This window comes from Rhea americana, unplaced genomic scaffold (assembly GCF_003343005.1).
Source record: "Rhea americana isolate MKP2758 unplaced genomic scaffold, rheAme1 scaffold_78, whole genome shotgun sequence".
Taxonomy (NCBI): Eukaryota; Metazoa; Chordata; class Aves; order Rheiformes; family Rheidae; genus Rhea; species Rhea americana.
The window spans coordinates 3186404-3207998 of NW_028186956.1; the positions used below are offsets into that span (position 1 = coordinate 3186404).

Here is a 21595-nt window from a genome sequence, read left to right on the forward strand (position 1 = left end):
AAAGCTGTTTCCACCTTTATTTATTATTCTGGTATTTAGCATGTGATAATACTGYGTGAATTAACATAATCCGGTTTCTGCCACTGAGAAGGAGATGCTTTCTGGGCCCGCTGTGGTAAACATGACCTGAAGTGAGATCAGAACTAGTAAGTCCCCTTTTTGGGGTATTACCCCATTTACTACTTGTGTTTCCCAGCGTGACAAGAGTTGTAGCCTCTGGAGAATTTCCACTTCTAACTCCAATTCCAGGCTGTAGCAGCCCAAGAGCCATTCGCATTTCAGAGTGGTTCAGTGCTCCGTGTGAAAGGACTCTCTCCGTTAGGGAAAGCGCCAGCTAGCTTGGAGGGGCTCTATCTTTTTTTTCTTCTTTTTCTTTTTTTTACAGCCTTAGGGAGGTTTGTACTAGCACTTTTTGTGTCAGATGAGCAAGTATCCTATTCTCGGGGGCAAATATGGAACATGCTACAGATGATAACTCCTAAGACACCTAATCAGAATTTGATGTTTATTCTGTTTATTCTAAGATACGGATTATATCCTATGCCATACTTTTTATTTCCTCTAACAATATTTTTAAATATTTTAGTATACTTTTCAAAATTAAGCTAATTTTTATATGTTACTACTTTTTTTTGACAGATTCATTTCATTTGTGTGATCTTTTGCAATATGCTACCATACCTTCTGTAAAAAGAAACACATTATTTTTCTGCAGTCATTTCACAGAATACTTATTAAAATGTTGCTATTGATGTTTTCACAGTGCTTTTGAGGCAGGGCAGAGAATCACCAAAGAGACTTTATTTTTATAAAAGTCTTTCTGAAGAGGGTCACCATTTGCCTGAAATGCTTAGCCTAGTAATCGTTTTCTTAGCTACTACCTTTTCTCAAAGTTGTCCTTATTAAAAAGTGGCAAACTATCTATCATGAAAGATGCAAACATTCAATAAAATAAACTAATTTATTCTTAGCAGATTTTAGAAGATTTTATAGTTCCTAGTTCCCCATTTTCCTGTTTCAGCAATTATCTTAACAGTAACATAAACAATCTGTACCTAAAATAATTATAGTATTTGTGAATATTCTCCAGAGTACATCACTGTAATATGCCTAAAATGTACATCCTCTGTGTTTATTGCAGCTGGTTTGACACTTTCTTTTTGAACAACATTGAAAGAAGTGATGGCAATTTTTCTAGATGTCTGAACACACACTCCTTAATTTTATAAGCAACTCCAGAGACTTCAAGGGTATATTTCATAAGGGGGAGCATTGCAGAACCAAGGTATAAATTGATTGATTGATTGTTAGTGACATAAATAACTAAACCATTGAATTTAGACGTTAAAAATTCAAGGTGGACATCACGCCAAGTAGTCCAGGAGGAAAAAGTGTTGTTTGTTATACAAGTAAAGCACAGCTGTGTGATCGCTGTTTTAATCCTCTGCAGGGATATGCTAAAAGACAAGATGCTGTTTACTCAGAGGAAGAATAATAGTCTGGTTTCCTGTTAAGCCTCCTGTGCACCCATCAAAAGATTTGATATGCAAACACCCTGAAACCAAATCTCTTGCAAATAGTGAACCTCATAGTCATGTCATGTGATAATTCAGCAATGGGTAGATGAGAAGCACAGAAGAATCATTAATTAGAAGATGCTTATAAGTAGGCATGGTCTCTTTTTTTGTTATTGTTTTTAGAAGTTAGGGTTGTCGGGCCTGAGAGATCAAATTCTTGGGCTTATCTTCAGAACTAACAAGAGGACCAGCAATGTCAGTACCTATTTCTCAGTGGTCCTCCCTTTTCACAAGAGACTCCAAGACTGTGTGATCGTAGGTGTGTCTTCATCATTTAGCCAATTTGCAGAGCTTGGCAACAGGGTTATGAATAGTTTCTTGTCTGTAAAAATAGAGGACTCTTGGATTCTGGGACTCTTAAAAATCAAAACTGTAACATTTTAAACTTTTTAAAAGCATCAACATGACATCTTGCAAGTGCTTGAGTCACTTTTGAAGTGGGATTTATATCTCAGGAATCCCTGATGACTCTTGAACATTTTACCTGTAATCTTTCTGTTCCAAGTGCTGGGAAATTAGCTGAATCAACTCCGCTCATCTAATTTTCCAAATCAAAGAGCTACCCAAATCTGCTTTTACTGCACTATTCCATATTCCATTCCATTCCATTCCATTCCATACTGCAATAACCAAATATCTGCTAATCATTTTTCTTATTCATTTTTTGACAAAAAGGATCCACTTTTTGCTGAAAATAATCTTGCCTCAGTCCTATGATTCCTAATATGCCTGATCCTAAAAACATTACACTTTACTACTTATAGCATTCTTAATGCTGTGCTTGAGTAAAGTTTTAAATAGGAAACTACTGCGGAGACTTTATGAGCTGCTTCTCCAGAGCAGTGCTGTAGTTAAGCAGTGTAGAATCCTTATAGTCGTTTTTTCTTAAACCCTGCCCTTGGGAGCTGACCTTTTAAATGACTTTGAGTTTTAGCTTTTGYACCTATTTGTTCATTTATTCTTTAGGAAAGCAGTAGAGCCAAGGTGTATTTTGAAACCACAGGCAAGTGCTTTTATGAAGTTATTTTCTAATACATTCCAGCTATGTGGATAACTTTGGGRAAATGAAATAATTTAATAGCCACTGAAAAAGAGGAGTCACTGTGGGCTTACCCCGTACTTCCAATCTTACAACTAAGGGTACCAGGGTAATTTGGATGAAAATAGAAATTCAAATTTTGCCCCTTAGGACTACTTCTAATTATACTGCCTTTGTAATTATGTATGTCAGATTAATGGCATTCAGGTCTCATACAGAAGTCAGTTTTGGGGTGGGAACTATGGGGTTTTTAGCATTACAATATAATTCCAAAATTTGGGGCCCAGTGAGAATTTTAATTTGCATACAGAGTGTCAATATTTGTAATTTCTGAAAACTTYGTAACTTATTTAGTACTTAGTTAGAAAAACATGAATATTTTCCAATATATATCTTTGCTGGCTTTATGGGAGGTAACTGGTACTAGAAAAACTTCAGTGAAGATACTAAAGATATTTATGTTTCAATATGTTACAAAACGTTACTGTGTTTAACAGGRAACAAAAAATAATTTTCTTTCTCCTTATTACATTGACTTTTTTTTCTGCAGATATAAAGACACAATCTCTGCAGTCTTTTCCTGCTTTGTCTGTTATTGCCAAACTTAAAGTAATAAATAAAAAAGAATCAGATGTCAAAAATAATGAAGAACAGCTTAAAAGTCAAAAGTTTAGAAAATGATGTTGTTTTTCTCCTGATTCTTAAAGAATGAAGAGTGAAATTGCTTCACATTTCAAACCTTTTCTTCATAGCCATGARGGCTAAAAATGAATATGTATATTCTTTGTAACGAAAACGGAGGGTTTCTCCAAGTCACATGGCTCCAGAAGGTGTAACTTTAAGAAGACGTAGCATACTCAGTAGAGTAGAGCTGTCCAGGAATCAGTCCTGGGCAACGCTGGCTTTTTAAGAGTTTTTTTAATGCCCTCTAGCATTTTTACCCAACAGCAATAGTTTGCAGCCCACAATCCGTGTGGCCTCTTTGCTTTCCCTGTTGCTTGCTGTCATGCAACAGCAGAGATGGGTGGAATGTCTCAGGAAAAGTGACAGGGGAGAGCAGATGGCTCCTGGGGCAGGTCACCCAGACCTCAGMTCCCTACCAGCCTGCATCTGCCCCTGGGAAGGGGTAATTTGGGGTAGGTTGCATTAGCTGTTCGGGCAGAAAAAGCCATTCTCATTCCTGAGGGTCCACAGTAAGCAGACAGAGATCTATCGTGTGCTTGTATTGTGTTGTGTGTCCACAAGGAGTCTTATGCTTTCAGACAGCAGTTGACCATCTGTGTTTGCAGAGGTCAGGCAACAGGGTTGAGGCTATATGCTCTAGGACCTCATTTGCTACTAGGAAGAAATTATGCAACTTATTCTATTGGAAAGTTTAGAGACAGCTGTTCTAAGAGGAGATGTTGACTGCAAGTTTCTGACCAGACTGTTGAATGCTTCACACCTCATACGCTCTTTAAAACACTGCAAAGGGAGAAAAAGAAAGAGCAAAATCCATCACTTTTATTCAACCTTATCAAGTCAAGCAAACTGCAAAGCATCCATAGACCTTACAATGACATTTGTCATCATRACATGCGTCATCGTACGCACAAATCTGTTAGGATCAGACTTTACATGTGGACCTTCATGCCAGACTCAGATCTTTTCTCAGGGGATGGGCACTGTTGTTCACTGGCAGGCACTGAGAAAGCTCTCTTACAAATTCTGCYACCGTCCTGTGGTACCTGCCCTGCAAGAGGCAAGTACCTCTCTTACTTTCTTACTTCACCTTACTTACTTTACTGCCTTACTTTCCCTGCTTTCTGTTGTGGTTTCTGTTCCTGCTTCTCTCTGTGTTCTCCATCTGGAGAAATTGGGCCCTGCTAGTTCCACTGCTCGAGACTGTGCGGTGCTAGTGGTGGTGGTGGTGGTCTGCAGCATTCAAGCTTGGTTTCTGCTCGCTGAGAATGAATTAAGCAACTGTTAAATATCTTATTCTGTTAACTGCAGACAAGCAAATTGCAAAGGTGGCAGTGACAGTACATTTTTTAATTTGTTGCATACTGCTGCAAACAGCAGTGTAATTTATCTTCTGTATCTGTCATCTCTTCTTCCCTCCCCTCCCACTGTCACTGTAATGTCATAGAATGTTTTTGTTTTGCTTCAGCGTGTAAAAAAACTACTTTGATTACTTTTTATTCATTTGTTGTCTTGCTGTAGCTTAAGTGTTTGTGTCCCAGACTGCCTCCCCTCACTATGTGATGACATTGGCAAGGGACTGCACAACAGAAAGATTCATTGCCATAGCAGATGTGGTTGTGAATGAACAGGCAAATCAGCTGTAGCTTTTGAATTTAGAACTCGTCAGTGAACAGGGTAAAGCACAGGAATGCAAAAAACAATGATAAGAAGTCATACAGTGATATAAAAATAAAGCCTGATATAAATGAAAGGTGATAGAATACATTAATGGATTCTCTTTGGATTCTTCTATGTTCATATAAGAATTATCTTCCAGATAATCACATTTATGTGAAAAACTTGTTAGTGGTGTATCTAAAGCATGTTCATCATTAATCRCAACAACCTCATTGTTTTAAAGTCCTACTTGAAATATATTTGAAATGTGATGAAATAGTCCTCTTTCCTGAGAGCTCTGGAAAATTCAAAGTGACTGGAAAAAARGCAAGAGAAATAAAGTCAGGTAAATAAAGGCCTTTTCTACATGGAAAAAAATGAAGTAGCTGAACAAATGCAAACTTTTAGTAGGCTTTGTGTGTATTAAAAAGGAAGAATATTATTAAATATTATTGGAAAATGGTGAGATAATTTGTTACAGTCATGTAAATTGGTGAATAATTAATCAAAAAATAGAGGAAATGAATGAGTTTTTTTTCAGAAAATAACATTTGTATTAGGAAATTAAATTAACTCTGGAAGAGATCTCCCTAGTATAGGGTTTTTTTTCCATTTTTCTGACATGAGTAAATGTTCTGTATTGACTCTTCCAAGCAGCCAGTAAGTATTCTTTTCCATATGATGAGAAAAATGGAGTGGAGGTTAACACCCCCAGTTCACTGGGGACTCATGTGGCCTTTACGCACTGTCAGAATGCAAGGGAATATACACTGTTCTTGTGAAATGCAGATGAATTATGTGAACTTACTGAGAAGCCAAGATTTCCCTTCATGGGCTACCATTCAGAGGAGAAAAAGACATGTGGGAGGAAAGAAAGATGTAGGACTTGATGCTCACATCTGCTGCAGTTCAGTGTTGCTAGAAATCAGGACAGTCTGCCCCCATATTTCATTTCCTTCTGTAAGTTTGACCAATAATTTGTAATTGGTATCAGCTGATCATCTGAGTCTCTCTTTCCATTGCAAAATGAATGAACCAAGAACTTAATTCTCCCACTCTATATCCAAGAAAAGATAAAACTTCAAAAGACAAAGGTCACTTAATTTTTAATGCAGTCTCTGAAACACCCTTGTAGTCGATCTCTTTTCATTATTTCTGGTGACTTCAGAGACAACACTCAAAGTGCCTTCAAAATGATTTTTATTTCTGGGTCACTCCTAACACCTTTCTCAGACCATATAACAYAGTCCTTACAATAGGAAACAGAGAGACTGTCAGGGGAAGTTGCTTTACTGATTCACTTACTCTGAATACTGATCYAAAGGTCTTAAGATTGAGACTGAACAAGTTGTCCTATCCATAGGATAATGAAGTCTGTGGTTTCTTGTGGATTTGCATTTAGATTTTCAAGTAACCCACCCACTTACATATCCAGCATCATGTAATAAGCCTTGTTTCCTTAGGAAACGCTGCTCTGGGAGTCCATATGAACTGTGATACAGATTCATTAATCATACACAGCAGTATCATTACATTTTTTTTATCTACTGTATCAGCTTTCTTCAAGTCTGTACTCCTGGTTAAGGTACTTGGCACTGACCTTTGGAAAGGATTCCTGAGTCAGAAACAACATATATGCCAGCACATCCCTTTGAAAAATCATGCTCATGGGCCAGAGCTTTTGTCCCATCTGCTCCTTCAGTCCCGCCTCTGGGACTTACTGTAGCAACCTTGATTTTTTGCAGAAGTGGGCAGTGTAATTCCAACAGGAGAAGGGGGAGACTTTTTATACCATTCCCCCTCCTTTCTCATTAAGAACAGTGCAGGCTCTAACTTAGACAGTCATTCCTTCATGGCATGTGTTTCAGTTTTTTGCCTGTCAGCAAAATGCTGACTGCACACTCATTTTAATAAGTAATATGAATAATCTGGCCATGCAAGGAGAGTTTTAATTAGTGAGCAGAAAGAGAGTGATTCTTCGTATTAATATTTTCATCATTAGTTAGTACATTCTTCAGTAATTAACATGTAGAAGAAACAGTTTTGTCTTCTTTCTTTAGCGTAAAGCTACAGAAGATGACAGCCATTGACCYTGAGATAGCGTCTGGGTAAGGTCACAAACCACCCCAAGCCTAACCTACAGTTTCTCCTTGAGGCAGGCTATATTATGACCAAAGGCAGTCATAATTCAGGCAAACAGCAAGTATAGCAACTATCACTGAAACCAGAAAATGCACCAAGAAGTTTGAAACCAAAGCTGCCAAAGCTTTGTATTCTGTGGCAGGAAGAAGTCTATCTAAAATGAGTGCTTTCAGAAGGAAGCTGGAACTGTGGGGCAAAAACTAGTAGAAGGAAGGTCAAATTTTCAAGARAGGGAGCTGTGGAAGGGAGTGATTCAATCCAGCTAATAATATTAGCAGAGTGCAGCACACTATAGTCATGTCTGTTTTCATCCTGATCCATCTCTACCAACCCCCAACCTCACACCCTGAGTGTTACACTGGTTTTATTTTTATGACAGAGGAATTCCCAAATATCTCACAGTAGCAGTTTTTAGTCTTTTTTTATGCAGCACTGACTGGTGGTTAAATAAAAGTGGTTTAATGATGCTCACAAGTGAGCCTAAAAGCCCATCTGAAAATGGAGACAAGTAAGAGATCATGAGATACAGGGAGGTAAATCAAAGAGGAAAATTTAGTCCCTGCTGCCAATTGGAACACACACGCAGTCAGCAACCCAGTGAGATTTAAGGGAAATAAAGCTTAAAGTTAAACAGGGATACATTTCTACCACATTGAAACCAAAGCTTTAATCCAATGAAAAGAAAAAAAAAAAAGGATGGTTATTACTTTATGCAATTTCCTTTAGCATGCTGCAGTGCTCTGTAGAAACTCTGCAAAAAATGAAGCAACCTGATTCATGTCATTAGGTACCATAAACTAATACAGGATAGGACAGGTAAAGGAGTCTCGTGGAACTGAGGGAAGGAAGGATGATAAAGTAATGTCTGTAAATGAGACTTTACGGTTACTAGGTTTTAGGTTTTAAACCTCAGATATGCTTTCTGTACTCCTATTCTTTCCTTTCCTAAGGAAGAGTGTTTCTTTCTGCTCAGACATTTATATAATTATTGATTACAGAATTCTTGCACCTTTGAAGTGTCTGTCTTTCTGTCATGCTGATCTGATGATCTGGGCTAACTGAACAACTGCGTAAGACCCTTTCAGAAATCATCTCTATTAGTAAGAACCTACTTGTCCAACTGTTTATTAGATTTTTAAGTTGCTCGTTTCTTGCTACCACATGTGCTTCTTATTTTCTTTTCAGCTAAATTAATTTCAGCTAATTTTTCCCATAACATTTAATCTAGAGATTCAAAGGTCACAGACATCTGATAGAAGGTATTTTGTGGCCTGTGTTGTTTGAGCACTTGAATTGTTAGGCTGTTGTCAGTGTTTTTCTTGGCCCAGCCAAGCCTCCTGCAGAGGAGAGGTAGCTGGGAGCAATATAGTGGTAAATCTACCAGCAGCAGAGTGTGAACCAGTCCTTCTTTTAATCTGGAGAGCAATCAGCATTGCAGTTACTATCCCAAAACTCTCTAGGATGCATACTTAACAGCTTGGGTTTGCGTTTTTTGTTTTTGTTGGTTTGTGTTTATGAATCATATGAGATGTCCAAGGAGCGTTTGGCACCTGAAACACAGCAAAGCCTGTGGCCAGTGGAGTACCTAATGTACCGTGCACAAGGGTCTGCTCAGACCTCCACAGAGTGCTGCCCAAGGGCACCTGGGCTGCAGGTAGGCATGAGAGCACTCARCTTCAACTCTTTTTTGCTACATTTGGCTCTGAGCAATCCCATCCTTTCCAGTGCTCAGCCAAGGTCAGAGTCTTGCACACCGGTAAAACTCTACCACAGTCAGCTCCCACACCAGAGTTGGGTCCCCCCGAGACTTCTTTTGCCAGCCGTCCCAGTTGTTGACCAGGTTACCTCAGATCAGTGCTGGGAATTATTTCTCCCCCCCTCCCACACATGCACAGGGTATTTCCCACCAGGAACTGCTTCACTTCCTTTTAAAGAAAAATAAGTAGCAGCATCTCAAGATGCCAGTACCTCTAGTTTGACACTCATTTCTATTGCTCTTCTTTTTTTTGACTTGATTTGTAGAATTGGCAAAGTGCAGCACACTGAGATCGGGATATTCCTTCTGTCCAATTTTAGAGGAAATCAATGGGGTGCAGGGGGCATGAGAGCTGCCTTAGCACTGGCTCTCACTGTTACACTGCAGACACACTCCCCTGATGACTGGGGCTTGCTTTTTGCAGTGACCATGTGCCTCTGAGCCAACTGGGATTTCCTGGCAGGTGTCAGTGGGGAAGGYGGGGTCATCACCTTCCTTCTATCCTGTCCCACTTGGCATGGCGAAGCCAAACACTGGCAWGTTCAGAGCAGGCAAGACAGTGTGGGAGGTATTTCCTGAGGGAGATGTATGCAAGAAGGCTTCAACTGGAACCCTCCATCCCTAGATGGGGATGACCTGGGGCATTTGGATATTTTTGAATTAGGAAGGTGTGGGAGAAGGAGAAGTTCCCCATATTCCCACTGAAATATCTTGGACACTGCAGCTTGAACCATGGTATGTCATAGTTGTTGCATGCCTTTCTTCTATATTGATGATAATTCAGCTTTGTACAATGACAGTAATTTACAATGTTGTGTTTGTAACTGTGGAAGAATTATTCTCTTCTCATCTGCCACTGATAGGAAATTTTGGATGTCTTTGCTTTCTGTCAACGTATTGTATTTTGGATATAGAATGAAATAAAARGTAGTTTGAAATGCTGATCTGTTGATACTCCTTCAACCAATAAAAGTTACAGAGAGAGGAAGCAAACACATTTTGAAATAATCACTGAATATCAGCCTGCTTCCGTRTTTTCAGCTCGGAATTTTTGACAAGAATACTGTGTAGTGTATGGATATCTGTATGTCCTTAKGTAAACAGCTAGCCAGAAGTCACCAGGTGTTTATGATCATTAAGGTAAATAATAGACAGACTGAAATAATTGCATATGTTTTGCAGTGATCAGTGAATGCTGAATTAGTACTTCAGCCAAATTCATATGCAATATATGCCTAAGTGAGAAGCAAGTAAGAAGTATAGACACGTGCTAGRGAAAAATCTCTTTGAAGATTTGAGATCAAAACACACCAATGATTGAGGTATCCTCAGCTCTCTTCTGCTCAGTTCGCCCCTGCCTCCATCCAACATCACATTCCCATTTTGACATGAAGTAAKTTGTGCTGCGAGTTGGCTCGTCCTTTGCAGAGCTTTGTGGGGATTGGCACGYGCAGGACCATGGGTGTGGATGGGAATGTGCTCACTTCCTCCTTGGCTGCRTAACATCAGTAACATTTGGAGCTGTGGGACACGGGCAGAGTAAGCGTTTCGCTGTACTGTCACGAATCTGGCAGTAGCACAACTGAATGCTTTGCATGATAGCTGCTAAATCCCTGCTAAATTTTATCTCTTATGTGTGCTGCCCTGGGCAACCTGGAACTTACCCTTTATTAAATAAAAACCAGGGTGCTTTAAGGAGTGCTTTAAAAATGAAAATTGGCGTAAACCAACTATTCATATATTRCATTTATCCATAATTTCTTGATGTTGGGTGTTTTATGGAAGCAATGAGGTACCAAAAACTTGGCATGTGCGTTTAGTTTCAAATAGCCGTACTCTTTCTGCATAGCAGTGTTTGGAAAGCAAATGTTTGGTTAATAYGTGGTTAAGCACTTTTGCAATACAGAAAGTCTTCTTCATTGCAGGGTATCTTTCCTGAGAAAGTGAAGTGTACTTTTGGTTTTTGAATCCATGCAGATACAGTTTGTAAGCAGTGATTAAGATTTTACAAATACTTCAGGAGCCCTTTGAACTTGTATAGGGGGTAGGTCAGCAAATGCTAATATTTTTATAAGTACTTTTCTATGCATTTTTGCTTCTCTCTTCCTCCCACTCTTTAACTTGACATGACCAAAATTCTCTCAAAGTGCAGCTTTAGGTATTCTGAGTGAAGTGTATGGCATGATCAGCAGCTTCCGTGCCTTACCTATTGCAAGGGTTTGCCCTGAGGATCATATCTATCTTGTCTTTTGAACCTATATCATATCTAACCTGTCATTTGAACCAGTCATGTCAGCATGAACATAGACTGAGGGCTGCCTGTGGCCAGTGAAGTGCTGGCTGTGGGCTCAGACTGGATCCTCAGACCTAAGATCCAGAGAAGTTAAGTTTGAGTTTCAAAGCAGTGTAAGTACAAACATCCCCCAAATGCACTKCTGACTGCAAGGATTGGCATTTCTTCAGGGCAGCCCAGTGTTTATCTTTGGTACCCTCAAAGTTGCCACTATTTTTGGATCGTAAGGAAGAGACTAAGGATAAACAGACAGATTCCCTCATTCACTGTACCACATAGTTCTTGCATGATACTACTAGTTACTCAGTTGATATTTTCAGGGGACCTTGCCTGGGATTTTTGGAGTTGCAGATGAAGCCGATGGGAATTGCCCTGCAGGCATTTACAATGGTGCATAAAGTTCTCTGAAATACTAGATTCACCTTTAAATATTAGATGTCTCAAAGTGACCGATCAAGATGAATGCAAAGTATTAGCATATACACTTCTCTTCCTTAGTTTATAAACTGTAAACTGTTAACACRATATTACCTAGTTGGAGTATTATGAAATAAATTCATTACAAAGTAATCAAGTCCTATAGAAAACCCTTAAGGAAGTCAAAGGAAACTCTGTATAATGTGCAGTGAATAAGGCATTAGAGGGATTTTTAAAACTATGATAAAAAATTGATATGAATTTTGAAATACTTTTTAAGCCCAGTATTTGATAGCAAATTGAGTTTTTTACAGCTCTTTAATCTAGAGGCTTTTTTAGATTTGTTCATTTAAAATAATCATAATATTGTGATATGTTGCTGATACTGAACTAATTTGGGTTCTTCTTTCCTAGGAATTTTTTTCACTTAAATAAAATATTAAATACTTTCAGTTCAAAGATGACTTTTTATTCTATATGTGGAGTATTATATATCTTATTATGCATATTGCTTTATACAGGTGTTATTCTATATTTTTTTTTCTACTGAAGTCACTGCAGTTTGAATTCTAATAGCATTGCTGCTGTGTTGTATTTATTCTGTGAGTCTTAAATRAAGAGGAATCACAGAGTCACAGAATGACTGAGGTTGGAAGGGCCTCTGGAGATCATCTAGTCCAACCCCTCCGCTCAAGCAGGGTCACCTGGAGCATGTTAGACARGGTTGCATCCAGGCAGGTTTTGAATATCTCCAGAAAAGGAGACTCCACAACCTCTCTGGGCAACCTGTTCCGCTAATCTGTCACCCTCACAGTAAAGAAGCTTTTCCTCATATTCAGACAGAGCTTCCTGTGTTCCGGTTTGTGCCCATTGCCTCTTGTCCTGTCRSTGGGCGCCACTGGAAAGAGTCTGGCCTCATCCTCTTGACACCCTCCCTTCAAATCTTTGTGTACCTAAGAGGGTTGCAAGAGGATCCTCCATAGCCATGTCCCATATGCACTTCCTCGGCTGCATGCACCCACTGGAGGCATCCTGATTTGAGCCATGTTTTGCTGCTACCGTGTTTCTATAACTCTCCCTTCCCCCATCCTTCCYAGTTTAAAGCCCTCCTTACCAGGCTTGCCAACCTGTTGGCAAAGACACGCATGCCCCACTTAGTGAGGYGGAGCCCATTTCTCCCTATCAGTTGTCAATCCTCAAACAGRGTCCCATGGTCGTAGAAACCAAAACCCTGTTGCCAACACCAGTGACGCAGCCAGTTGTTCACTTGGAAAATCTGTCTACTTCTCCTCCTGCTCTTCCACCTCGTTGGCAGGATTGAAGAGAAAATTACCTGGGCTCCCAGACCCTTGGCCACCATCCCCAGAGCTCTGAAATCCTGTTTGATGGTTTCCAGCTTGCCCTTGGTGTTATTAGCACCCGCATGGAAGAGCAGCAGAGGGTAGTAGTCCAACGCATGGACAGGCCTTGGCAGTCTTTCAGCAGCAGTGAGTCACCCACAGCTTCTTCTGCGGCCACCTGCCATTTCTTCTGGGTGTTCCCGCAAGGCTCTGGGTCTGTCGGCCTAGTGGCTCCTCTTGAAGCCATGCCCAGCTGCTCCTCAGTCTGGAGGACACTAAATCTGTTCCTCAATTGCACGTCTTCAGGAGGAGTAAGAGCCTTTCTCCTCCTACAAGAAGTGACCGGTTTCCARCCTTCTTCTAYGGTGTTAMACTATATCATTTYACTCAGCACAGAGGCCTCCAGCAACCCCACTGCTGTGTGGAGTTGGGACACCTGCAGCTGCAGAGGAAGGTCTATATGTCTAATGTGTCTGCCATTCCCAAGACATGGAGTGAGACCAGACATGGCAACATCCACCCTTGTGTGTACGTTCACTGTTCACCAAAACTTGCATTCAGCAGAAAATAAACAATTCTAATTTGAGAGAAATGGCTATTCTGGAAGGGGAACATTTTAATTTTATTTTCAGAGAACTCAAATGCTGATTTGTAGAGCATCAAGGAAGAATATAATGTTCAAATTATGCTGACTTAGCTTCTCCAAGGTATTTGCTTTTTATTCAACTGCTAGTGAGTATATGTCTCATAAAACACCAGWTGTAACCTGCATGTCCACAGCTACCTCTGTTCTCAGTGCAGATAAACTGGTAAATTTTGCCTAGAAATTTCATAAGTACCAATGACATGGTACCAATTAGTACCAATTAGACATGGACCAGGATCCCACAGTGCTAGAAAATGTTTCCATATAAACACAAAAAACAAACATGATCTCTTCCCAAAGTATTTTAATTTTAAAATATACAATTGAAAGCAACAGGGGAGCACAGACTGCCTGATGAAGAAAATGCTTTATTTGGGTACTGTTGATATGATAGAATATTGTAACAGTTTCACGGTGATGCAAAAGTTATAACATCACTTTTGTCCCACCAAGTTTGTTTTTCTTATGGAGGAACTCTGGCAACCTTAAATGTAGTCAGTCACATGTCTTAAATTTTGTATGCAATATATTTTACTTGATCAAGGGAAGGTAGAAAAACATTTCAAACCTCTAACTTATTTTTTTTGGTCCTCTTACAGTATAAATTTGTAAAAGGCCTTTGCAGTTTTCTTCTGCGCCCCGTAAGAAAGAATGAAAGAGGGAAAAAATCATTCTCAAGCTGCAGTTTACTGTATTACATTTCAGTACAAGTTTCTGGCTGAGTTATAAATTTCTGTCAGAAGTATCTATTACAATTAAAAGTTGCCGTGTAGGTAAATTATTTAGTTTAGGTGARTGAATGGTGCCATACTGGTTGTAGATCAAGGGCTGTGACGAAATCATTGTACACTGTGATTCTTGCAGGGATTTAAAAAAGCTGTTTCTCCAGGGGATCTGAATAGGTTTCCTGTAGTTCTGGTTTAATTTCATCGTTAGAGAACCTCTTTTAGAGCAAAGAGCACAATGCATAGACTGTTATCAAATGCAAAATATGACCACGTGTGAATGCGCAAATAAAGTGAGAAATGTTTGTGGAATGATTGCAGTATTTACCATTCTTTTTTTGTTCTGCCAGAGATAACAAGTGGGAATAACTATTTTTTGTTTTAGCTGTTGCTGTGAAAAACTTGAGAGTAAATTGCTTGGGGCTGAATGAAGAAGTTTATTATTCTGCTTTGTAGAAGAGTATACATTTCTCCATTTTCAAGTAATCTTTTGTTTCCTTTTTAATTATCACACCGAGGTCAATTTGTTTTCCTTTTCATGGGGAGACAGGGAGAGCATAYATTTGTGAATGGTTTTGGTGAATAAACTATTCATCTGCAGAACTTTCCCCTGTTCTGTGGTTGGATATCACCATGCAGGCTCTCTTTTGCGAGCCTGAGCTGTACCTCACGTCTTTTGCAATATCGTATTTAATGATTTATTTTGAAAAATCGGAGCGGCACTTGGTTTGGATTAGTGGGAAGAAATGCAAGCAGCAGCACATGCGGTGTTCGCAAGGGGTCTCCCCCCGTTCTCCGTGATGGGGTACGCGAGGRAAGAGGCAGCGCGGTGCCATGGGAGTACAGTGCGAGGAAGGAGCTGGCGTTCAAAGGCTACCACCTTTTTAATTTGTTCGCCTGTGAGTGGTTAAATACACTTGGGCTTTAAGCTCAGATGTGATGCAAAATTGATTCTAGATAAGATTCTGTGCCTGTGTACAGAAAAATCTCATTTGTAGAAGTGTTAAATAGAAATAAACAGAACCATTTCTCAAAATGGGACTAGCAAATTTATACTCTTCTTACACTAACCTGGATTCAGTTGTTTTGAAATCTTTCTAATGAAAATGCCTGAGTGGTACTTTCCGGAATCAGGAGGTCAGACTTTGCTGGCAGGTATTTAGGAAAACAGCTTTAATAGACGAGTTTCAGCATAACCGTCAGGACAAATGAAACTAATTCCTTATTAGTTTTGTGAATCCTGGGTACACTGCTGAATTGGGCTTGTTAAACAGACACTTTTTGCTGTCTTCCGCCAAAGAAGAAAGTGCGGACTCAGAGCCTTGAGTAGCTGATCTTCAGTGACAGTAAGAGCTACGATATTGCAAAATGAACTGGCATATGTGAAGCCTTTATTTTCTGTAATGTTAAACAGATCAGCTATACTGTAATGTACCAGTTACTTTACCACATGCTTTCCTTGAAGCAGCGGTACAGGAAACATGCAAGCAATCTAGCAGCGACATAACCATCTTACTGTTTTACAAGCCTTTCAATGACTTACATTTTTTCTCTGCTTCAGTACTCCTCAAGGCCATTAGCAAAACATTTCAAGCTATTTAGCTGCTATATAGTGCATGACYATTTCAGGTTAATCCCTAACAGCAAAGAGCATCAGAGGAGGAACTTTCCTGGTTTGCATGAGCACATTTTCTTTCTTTTTGCAAGAAGTCCCTTTTGCAAGGAATTACTGCTGTAAAAAACAACTTGCTTTCTTTAGGAAGCACCTCATCAGTTTATTCTGTGCCTGACTCTGACCATGGGATGAAAAAGAATTAAATCTTGAACTTTCCCTTTCTAGTTTTGAGCCAATTCAATACTACTTCTGGGTCCATTTCACACTCATGCTACAGAGTGGTGTCCCACAGAGCTGGATGCTGATCACTGCTTCCCCATGACACAGTCATTTGTAGCTCTTCAAACAGTCATTAAAACTAGACTTTTCACCACTTACTTTATTCTCACATTATTTGGACGTATTTTATTTTGCAAGATGTACAGCAGTGGAAAACTTGGGTCAGCAGCAGTGGTGGCAAAATGAGGAATGTAGGATTTGATCTTGGACATAGGAGTAGACTGGCAAAATTCCTGCCACTGGTCATATCCTAATCACGTGAGAGGTTTTTTTGTTACTCCAAATCTGCTGGCAGGCTGCAGATTTKTAACAGTTGCAGGTAGCTCTTTTACAAATACCCTTTTTTAGGCTGCAAAGCTGCTTATGTTGTGAGATAGAAAGGCCGGAGATGATACCTTCTTTTATATCTATGAAACAACCTACCAAGGATTTCTTTTTACCAGTTCAGGCTATGAAGAGCTGATCTAACCCACTTGGGTATCTAGCCTATACCCAAGGAGCTGTGCCCTCACCTGTTCTCAGAACTGGTCATAGACATAAAACTCTTAAAAATTCTGTTCGAATCATAACTGCGCATCTAAAATGTGTTAACTTCATGTTTGGCAGCTATCTGCTGTAAACTTTAAAGTAGTTAGAATTATATCCTCTCATTAATAGCTAAAAGTTCAGTAAGTCCATACAGCAGCTTAATAAACCATTCCTTGTGCCACTAAATCTGAATCCAAGCTCACCACTTTAACAGTGAACAAAATTCAGACACCACATGCAAACCCGTACGGTCGTGTTTCCAAGCCCAAACAATTAAATCTGCACAACAAAGCCATGCAATTTCTTCTCTACATAAAATTCAGCCAGCCTCACAACCCTTTGGTAGGAGAAGCTTTTCTAGGTCAGGACCTAACACTTTAACTAGTATTTAAATTTCAAAAGGCATTTAGAGATCTGGTTGAATAAATTATACTATTAAAACATTAGCCTTTACTAAAGACACTTGTTGCTTATCTTGCAAGTCAGTCTATGGCTCTTGAAAGTGGCTGGAGMGAGGAAGAAGGGTGTTCATGTTTCATGGAATAAGCACAGCACTGCACCAGTGGTGCATTATTTGGTTATTCCTCTGTGRGCCAGGAGTGACTAGGGACAAGGGACCTCATCTCTTTGGGGTGATACGGATGCCAGGCTGTCTGTGCTTGACCTCCTTGACGGAGTTGTGTGCTGTTGTCTTTGCAAGGGATCCCAGGAAAGGGATAGTGACTGGCACACATRTGTCTTCTAGGAACTCAACTGAAATCTTTCTTTTTGTATTTGAAGGCTGTTCTTGTGTGGCTCTCCACAAAATGCTTTCAGAATTGGGTTAATTAAATGCTAAATATCGCTAAAATATGAGTATGTGATTTCCAATTGAATAATCATTTATTCTGTACCTCTGGAGAGCACAGCTGGCTATCTGACCAAAGTTCCTTCATCTTTTCCATGTTTCCAGTGTTTCAAATTGTTTCTCACTACTGGATTTTTTTGTATTTTTTTCTTTCAGCTAACTTTTTGTTCCTAGTGAAAATGACATTAGAAGTAACAAATGTTTCCTTGTTGTTCTTTTTTTTCCATCTCATACAGTGTGAAAGGAGCCGATGCTGGCAACGTGATCAGACTATTTGTACCAGATATTGGGATGTTCATTGCTAGTCTGGCAATATGGCTCGTCTGCCGCAACATTGTTCAGAAGCCAATAACCGAGGATGCAGCGCAGTACAACATGCAATTTGAAAATGAGGAAATGGTATCAAATGCACATTTCTATCATCTGTACAGCTTTTAGCTAATAGAGAGCTTTGGCGTTCCTGTCTGAGTTGTATCTTGAAATGATTTTGTGAGGAGTGGATGTCTTAAGAAGTTAACTTGCTTTTATAAAACTAAACAGTTGGCTTTAAAGTGGAAAAGCTTCTGTTGTCATTGTCCTGAGAAAAAAACGTAGGATACAAAAAATGGTTGAGATACGGGACTCAATTTTTCAAATGATTTTGTGTTAACACGATAGTTGATCACAGTTTCTTAATCAGAGCTGCTGGTTAAATCTGACAAAATTGCTTTCTACATACATTGCTCAGTTTCTTAGCCAGCATCTGTATTTTGAAGAATAACAGCAGCATCAGAGTAATTATCAGAAATGAGTATTAAAGGGAAGAGAGACCATATGTTATGTTCATGAAAGAAGGTATCTAAAGCTGGTTACACAAACTGCTGAATAAGCTTGTTGACAATTTTTGTGAATGGCTTTGCTGGAAGTGCTGGTGCCTTTGCCGTGTATTTTGCAGGTGGGAAGCAGAATGGCAGAGATACTGAACGCACAAAGTTCCACAGAACGAGAGAAGCAATTTCGTAATGTAAAGCTGCAGTGGGAATGTAGCCCAGGGTGCTGAGAAATTACCACTACGAATCTCAACATGTTTCTTATCAGACCATCTCGCATGCCTTGGGTCTCATTTTCTGCCGTGTTTTACACGTGTGGGGAGTGTTCTGTTCTTCACTTTCAAAACTGCCTTTTTAGAGGAGACAGTTACAGTTTGCTCCTTTCAAATGGAAATTCCACATAGGAGTGTTTTAAGTGTTTGGGAGGATCAGCTGCCCGTTCTGGTGCCCCTTTGGCTGGGGGTGGGAATCTCCCTGCATGCTGCCGTGTTGTCTGAATCGTAGTAGTGCCAGAAACTGCTTGAGCTTCTAGCGCAAGAAAGATTGGTATCAGGACGGTGTTTTAAGCTCAGCTGCTTGTAACTCTCATGAGCTTTTTGGCAGCTGAGGATTGCCTGAAGATTGCAGCTTTTAACTACATCCTCTTTTTGGCCTCAGCCTGATCAGAATACACAAGGTTTTGTTGTGTCTTCTGGAAGCCAATTTTATTGATTTTAAATCTTTATTGTTGAAGCAGTGCAAAATGGATTTATCAGCAGGCAGGAGTCTGCAGATGTATCTGTAAGAGGAGACATCTGAAGTATTAAGAAGTGTGACTCTAACAGGCATGTCTTGTGTTCACTCCATCTTAGAAGAGAGTTGTATTTTACCAATGCTCTGAGACGCTTCTTTGAAGCATTTATCTCCTGGATAGAAAATACATTTTTCCAATGCAAAAGAGGAGTAATCTAATGGCAGAAGCTCAGAAGAAAAGTAAAAGGACATGCTTTGGATCCTCTGAGCCTAAATGACGACATTTAAATATTCACTTTTTGTTTAGTTCAGAGATGGGCCTAGAGTCTGGGTAGGAAGAGGGAGCACAGTTTCCTGAAGGGGACGGGTGCTGGCTTCTGGAGAAGGTTAAATAGTAATTTGTCTGGAATGCAAAGAAAAACTGAGCTAACGAACACTGATTGCATAGAACAGAGTGCAGCTTTGAATTGGATTGGTCATAGATTGGCTACTGCAAGGCAATCCAAAATGCAATTAAATGTGCCAGAATATTCTGTAAAAGAACACGGTGTGTGGGGGGGGGCGGGTTTGAGAAGAAAGAGAAAATTTTGACTGCAGAAAAATGTATTTATTGGCAAATGGAAACCTGCCTAAGTTTATTTTACCTCTTGGTATCAAAACCCAGCAAATATTATTAATGTTTTGTAAACTGTATGTATTATAGATTATTTAGTGGATGMAGCAACTGTGTTTAGATGCAGTGACACCAAAAATTCTATCACAGGAATTTTTTTAAAGAGATAATAGTTCATGTCATGTGAGATGATCCCCACTGCTTTAAGGAGGCAATTTCTGAAGATGTTTTGATATTTTCATAGTTGAAATGATGGATTTACATTAGCATAACCTGCTTGTTTTTTAAAGATGGAATGGAGAGTGGAAAATTAAGTATCTATTAAACACATTTCTCCAAACTTCAGCTGTCTCTTCGTAGGTGTCTGCACACAACATCCTGGAATCATTTCTGCTAGTTAGGAGGAGGCTGCAGAGGCAGCTAAATCTGCTAGAAATATGTACTTGGCAGGACTGGCTGTAAGGAACCTAATGCATATGCAGAGCATGCAAGTGAGTGTCTGAGTTTGGGAATATTTGCATGGTCTAAAGTGAGTCCAAACTGTGGGCTTTATGTGATATTTTTCAATTCTTCCTTTCTTTGAGAAAGGGAAAAGTAAGCAATCTTCTTGACTGCTATGTTAGTTGACTGCAGTCTGTGGCTGTGCATCGGTCCAGCCTGATGCTGTAACTCCGTTGAATTAGAAAACACGAGATAACTACCCTGCAAACAAACACTTYAGAAGCGTTGAGCTTGGTGCTGTGCCTCCAAGAGTCCTACATGTGTTAGACCAGCCCTGTAGCAAATTCCAGAGTTGACAAGTTTTTCCTGGGAGTCCCTGCTACCCATCACTGGAGATTCATGGTATGAGATTTTGTTAAGAAAGCATCAGCTGATCTGAAGATGGCCAGCAGGGCCAGGAGAGATGTGGCCTTTCAAATTGCTAGATGCTTAACCACAAATGGTTCTGTAAATCAAAAGTTTGCATTCTGACATGCAGGCAAAAGGAGAGAATTTGTCTTGCAGCTTTACGATTTTGCATGCAATTATATACGCAGAACAATTCTCAGATCTCTCTGCTTTGGGAGGGATGGAAACAGCCTAACTTAAAAAAAAAATGTTAGCATAGCTACTCTCCTCCCAAATTTACAATTAAGAAAAACTGTCAGGTAATTGTTGTGACCTTTTCAAAGCTCTATGTCAAGCTGTCAGATCTCAGTTGTTATCTGGGCATGCTGAAAAATGCCTGAGTTGAGTAGCAGTCTGTGGTACTGTCGTATGTTGTATTCTGTCATGGCAGTAGCCTCTAGAAACCAGCTGTAGAGCAATAYGGATCAGTCTGTTCCCGGACTAACCTACAACTCAAAATGAGGAAAGGTATCAGAACTCAAATTAAGTTCAGGAAGCATTCATTAAAAAGTGGATGTCCTCCTTTGTTACACTGCATCCAATTTTAAGGGAAGCAGATCTCCATCAGGAAAAGTGTATTTGAAAGAACAGAATTGGAGGGGGAAGATTAGAAGGCGGTGAGAGACTCTCAATTATTGGTAAGTTACTCTATCCCAGGAATAAGCAAAGAGTGTGGTTTTAATTAACAGTGAGTCATGAAGTAGGAAGGTCTGCCAGATACCAGGCTGCAGTCCAACTCGTTACCACCCCTAAATGGTTGCACACTTGGAGCAAATGTGTCTGCAGGCCTTTTTTATTAGGGCTCAGAAAATTTAAAGCAGGTGAATTCTGCTGGAGACAGGCCCAGATTGCAAATGCTGAAAAGCACAATGCCAGTCACAAGGTGTAAAAGGTGGAAGAAAATAAGAGAGACAGTTAACTCCCAGCTGCAGCTGAAAATATGTCATTTTTGATTTGGTGCAGATGGTGGTTTTATATGCCAAAATGCAGATGCAGTATATACAGTCTG

At 39.7% G+C, this 21595-nt stretch overlaps 1 protein-coding gene across 1 annotated transcript in view; it reads left to right on the forward strand.

Annotated features, from left to right (window-relative positions):
- Positions 1-21595, forward strand: part of PIEZO2 (piezo type mechanosensitive ion channel component 2) — a 253796-nt gene that overhangs the window by 100632 nt on the left and 131569 nt on the right. The window contains exon 6 of the mRNA XM_085322513.1: positions 17781-17943. Coding sequence (XP_085178639.1) covers positions 17781-17943 — 163 coding nt within the window. The remainder of the gene's footprint in view (positions 1-17780; positions 17944-21595) is intronic.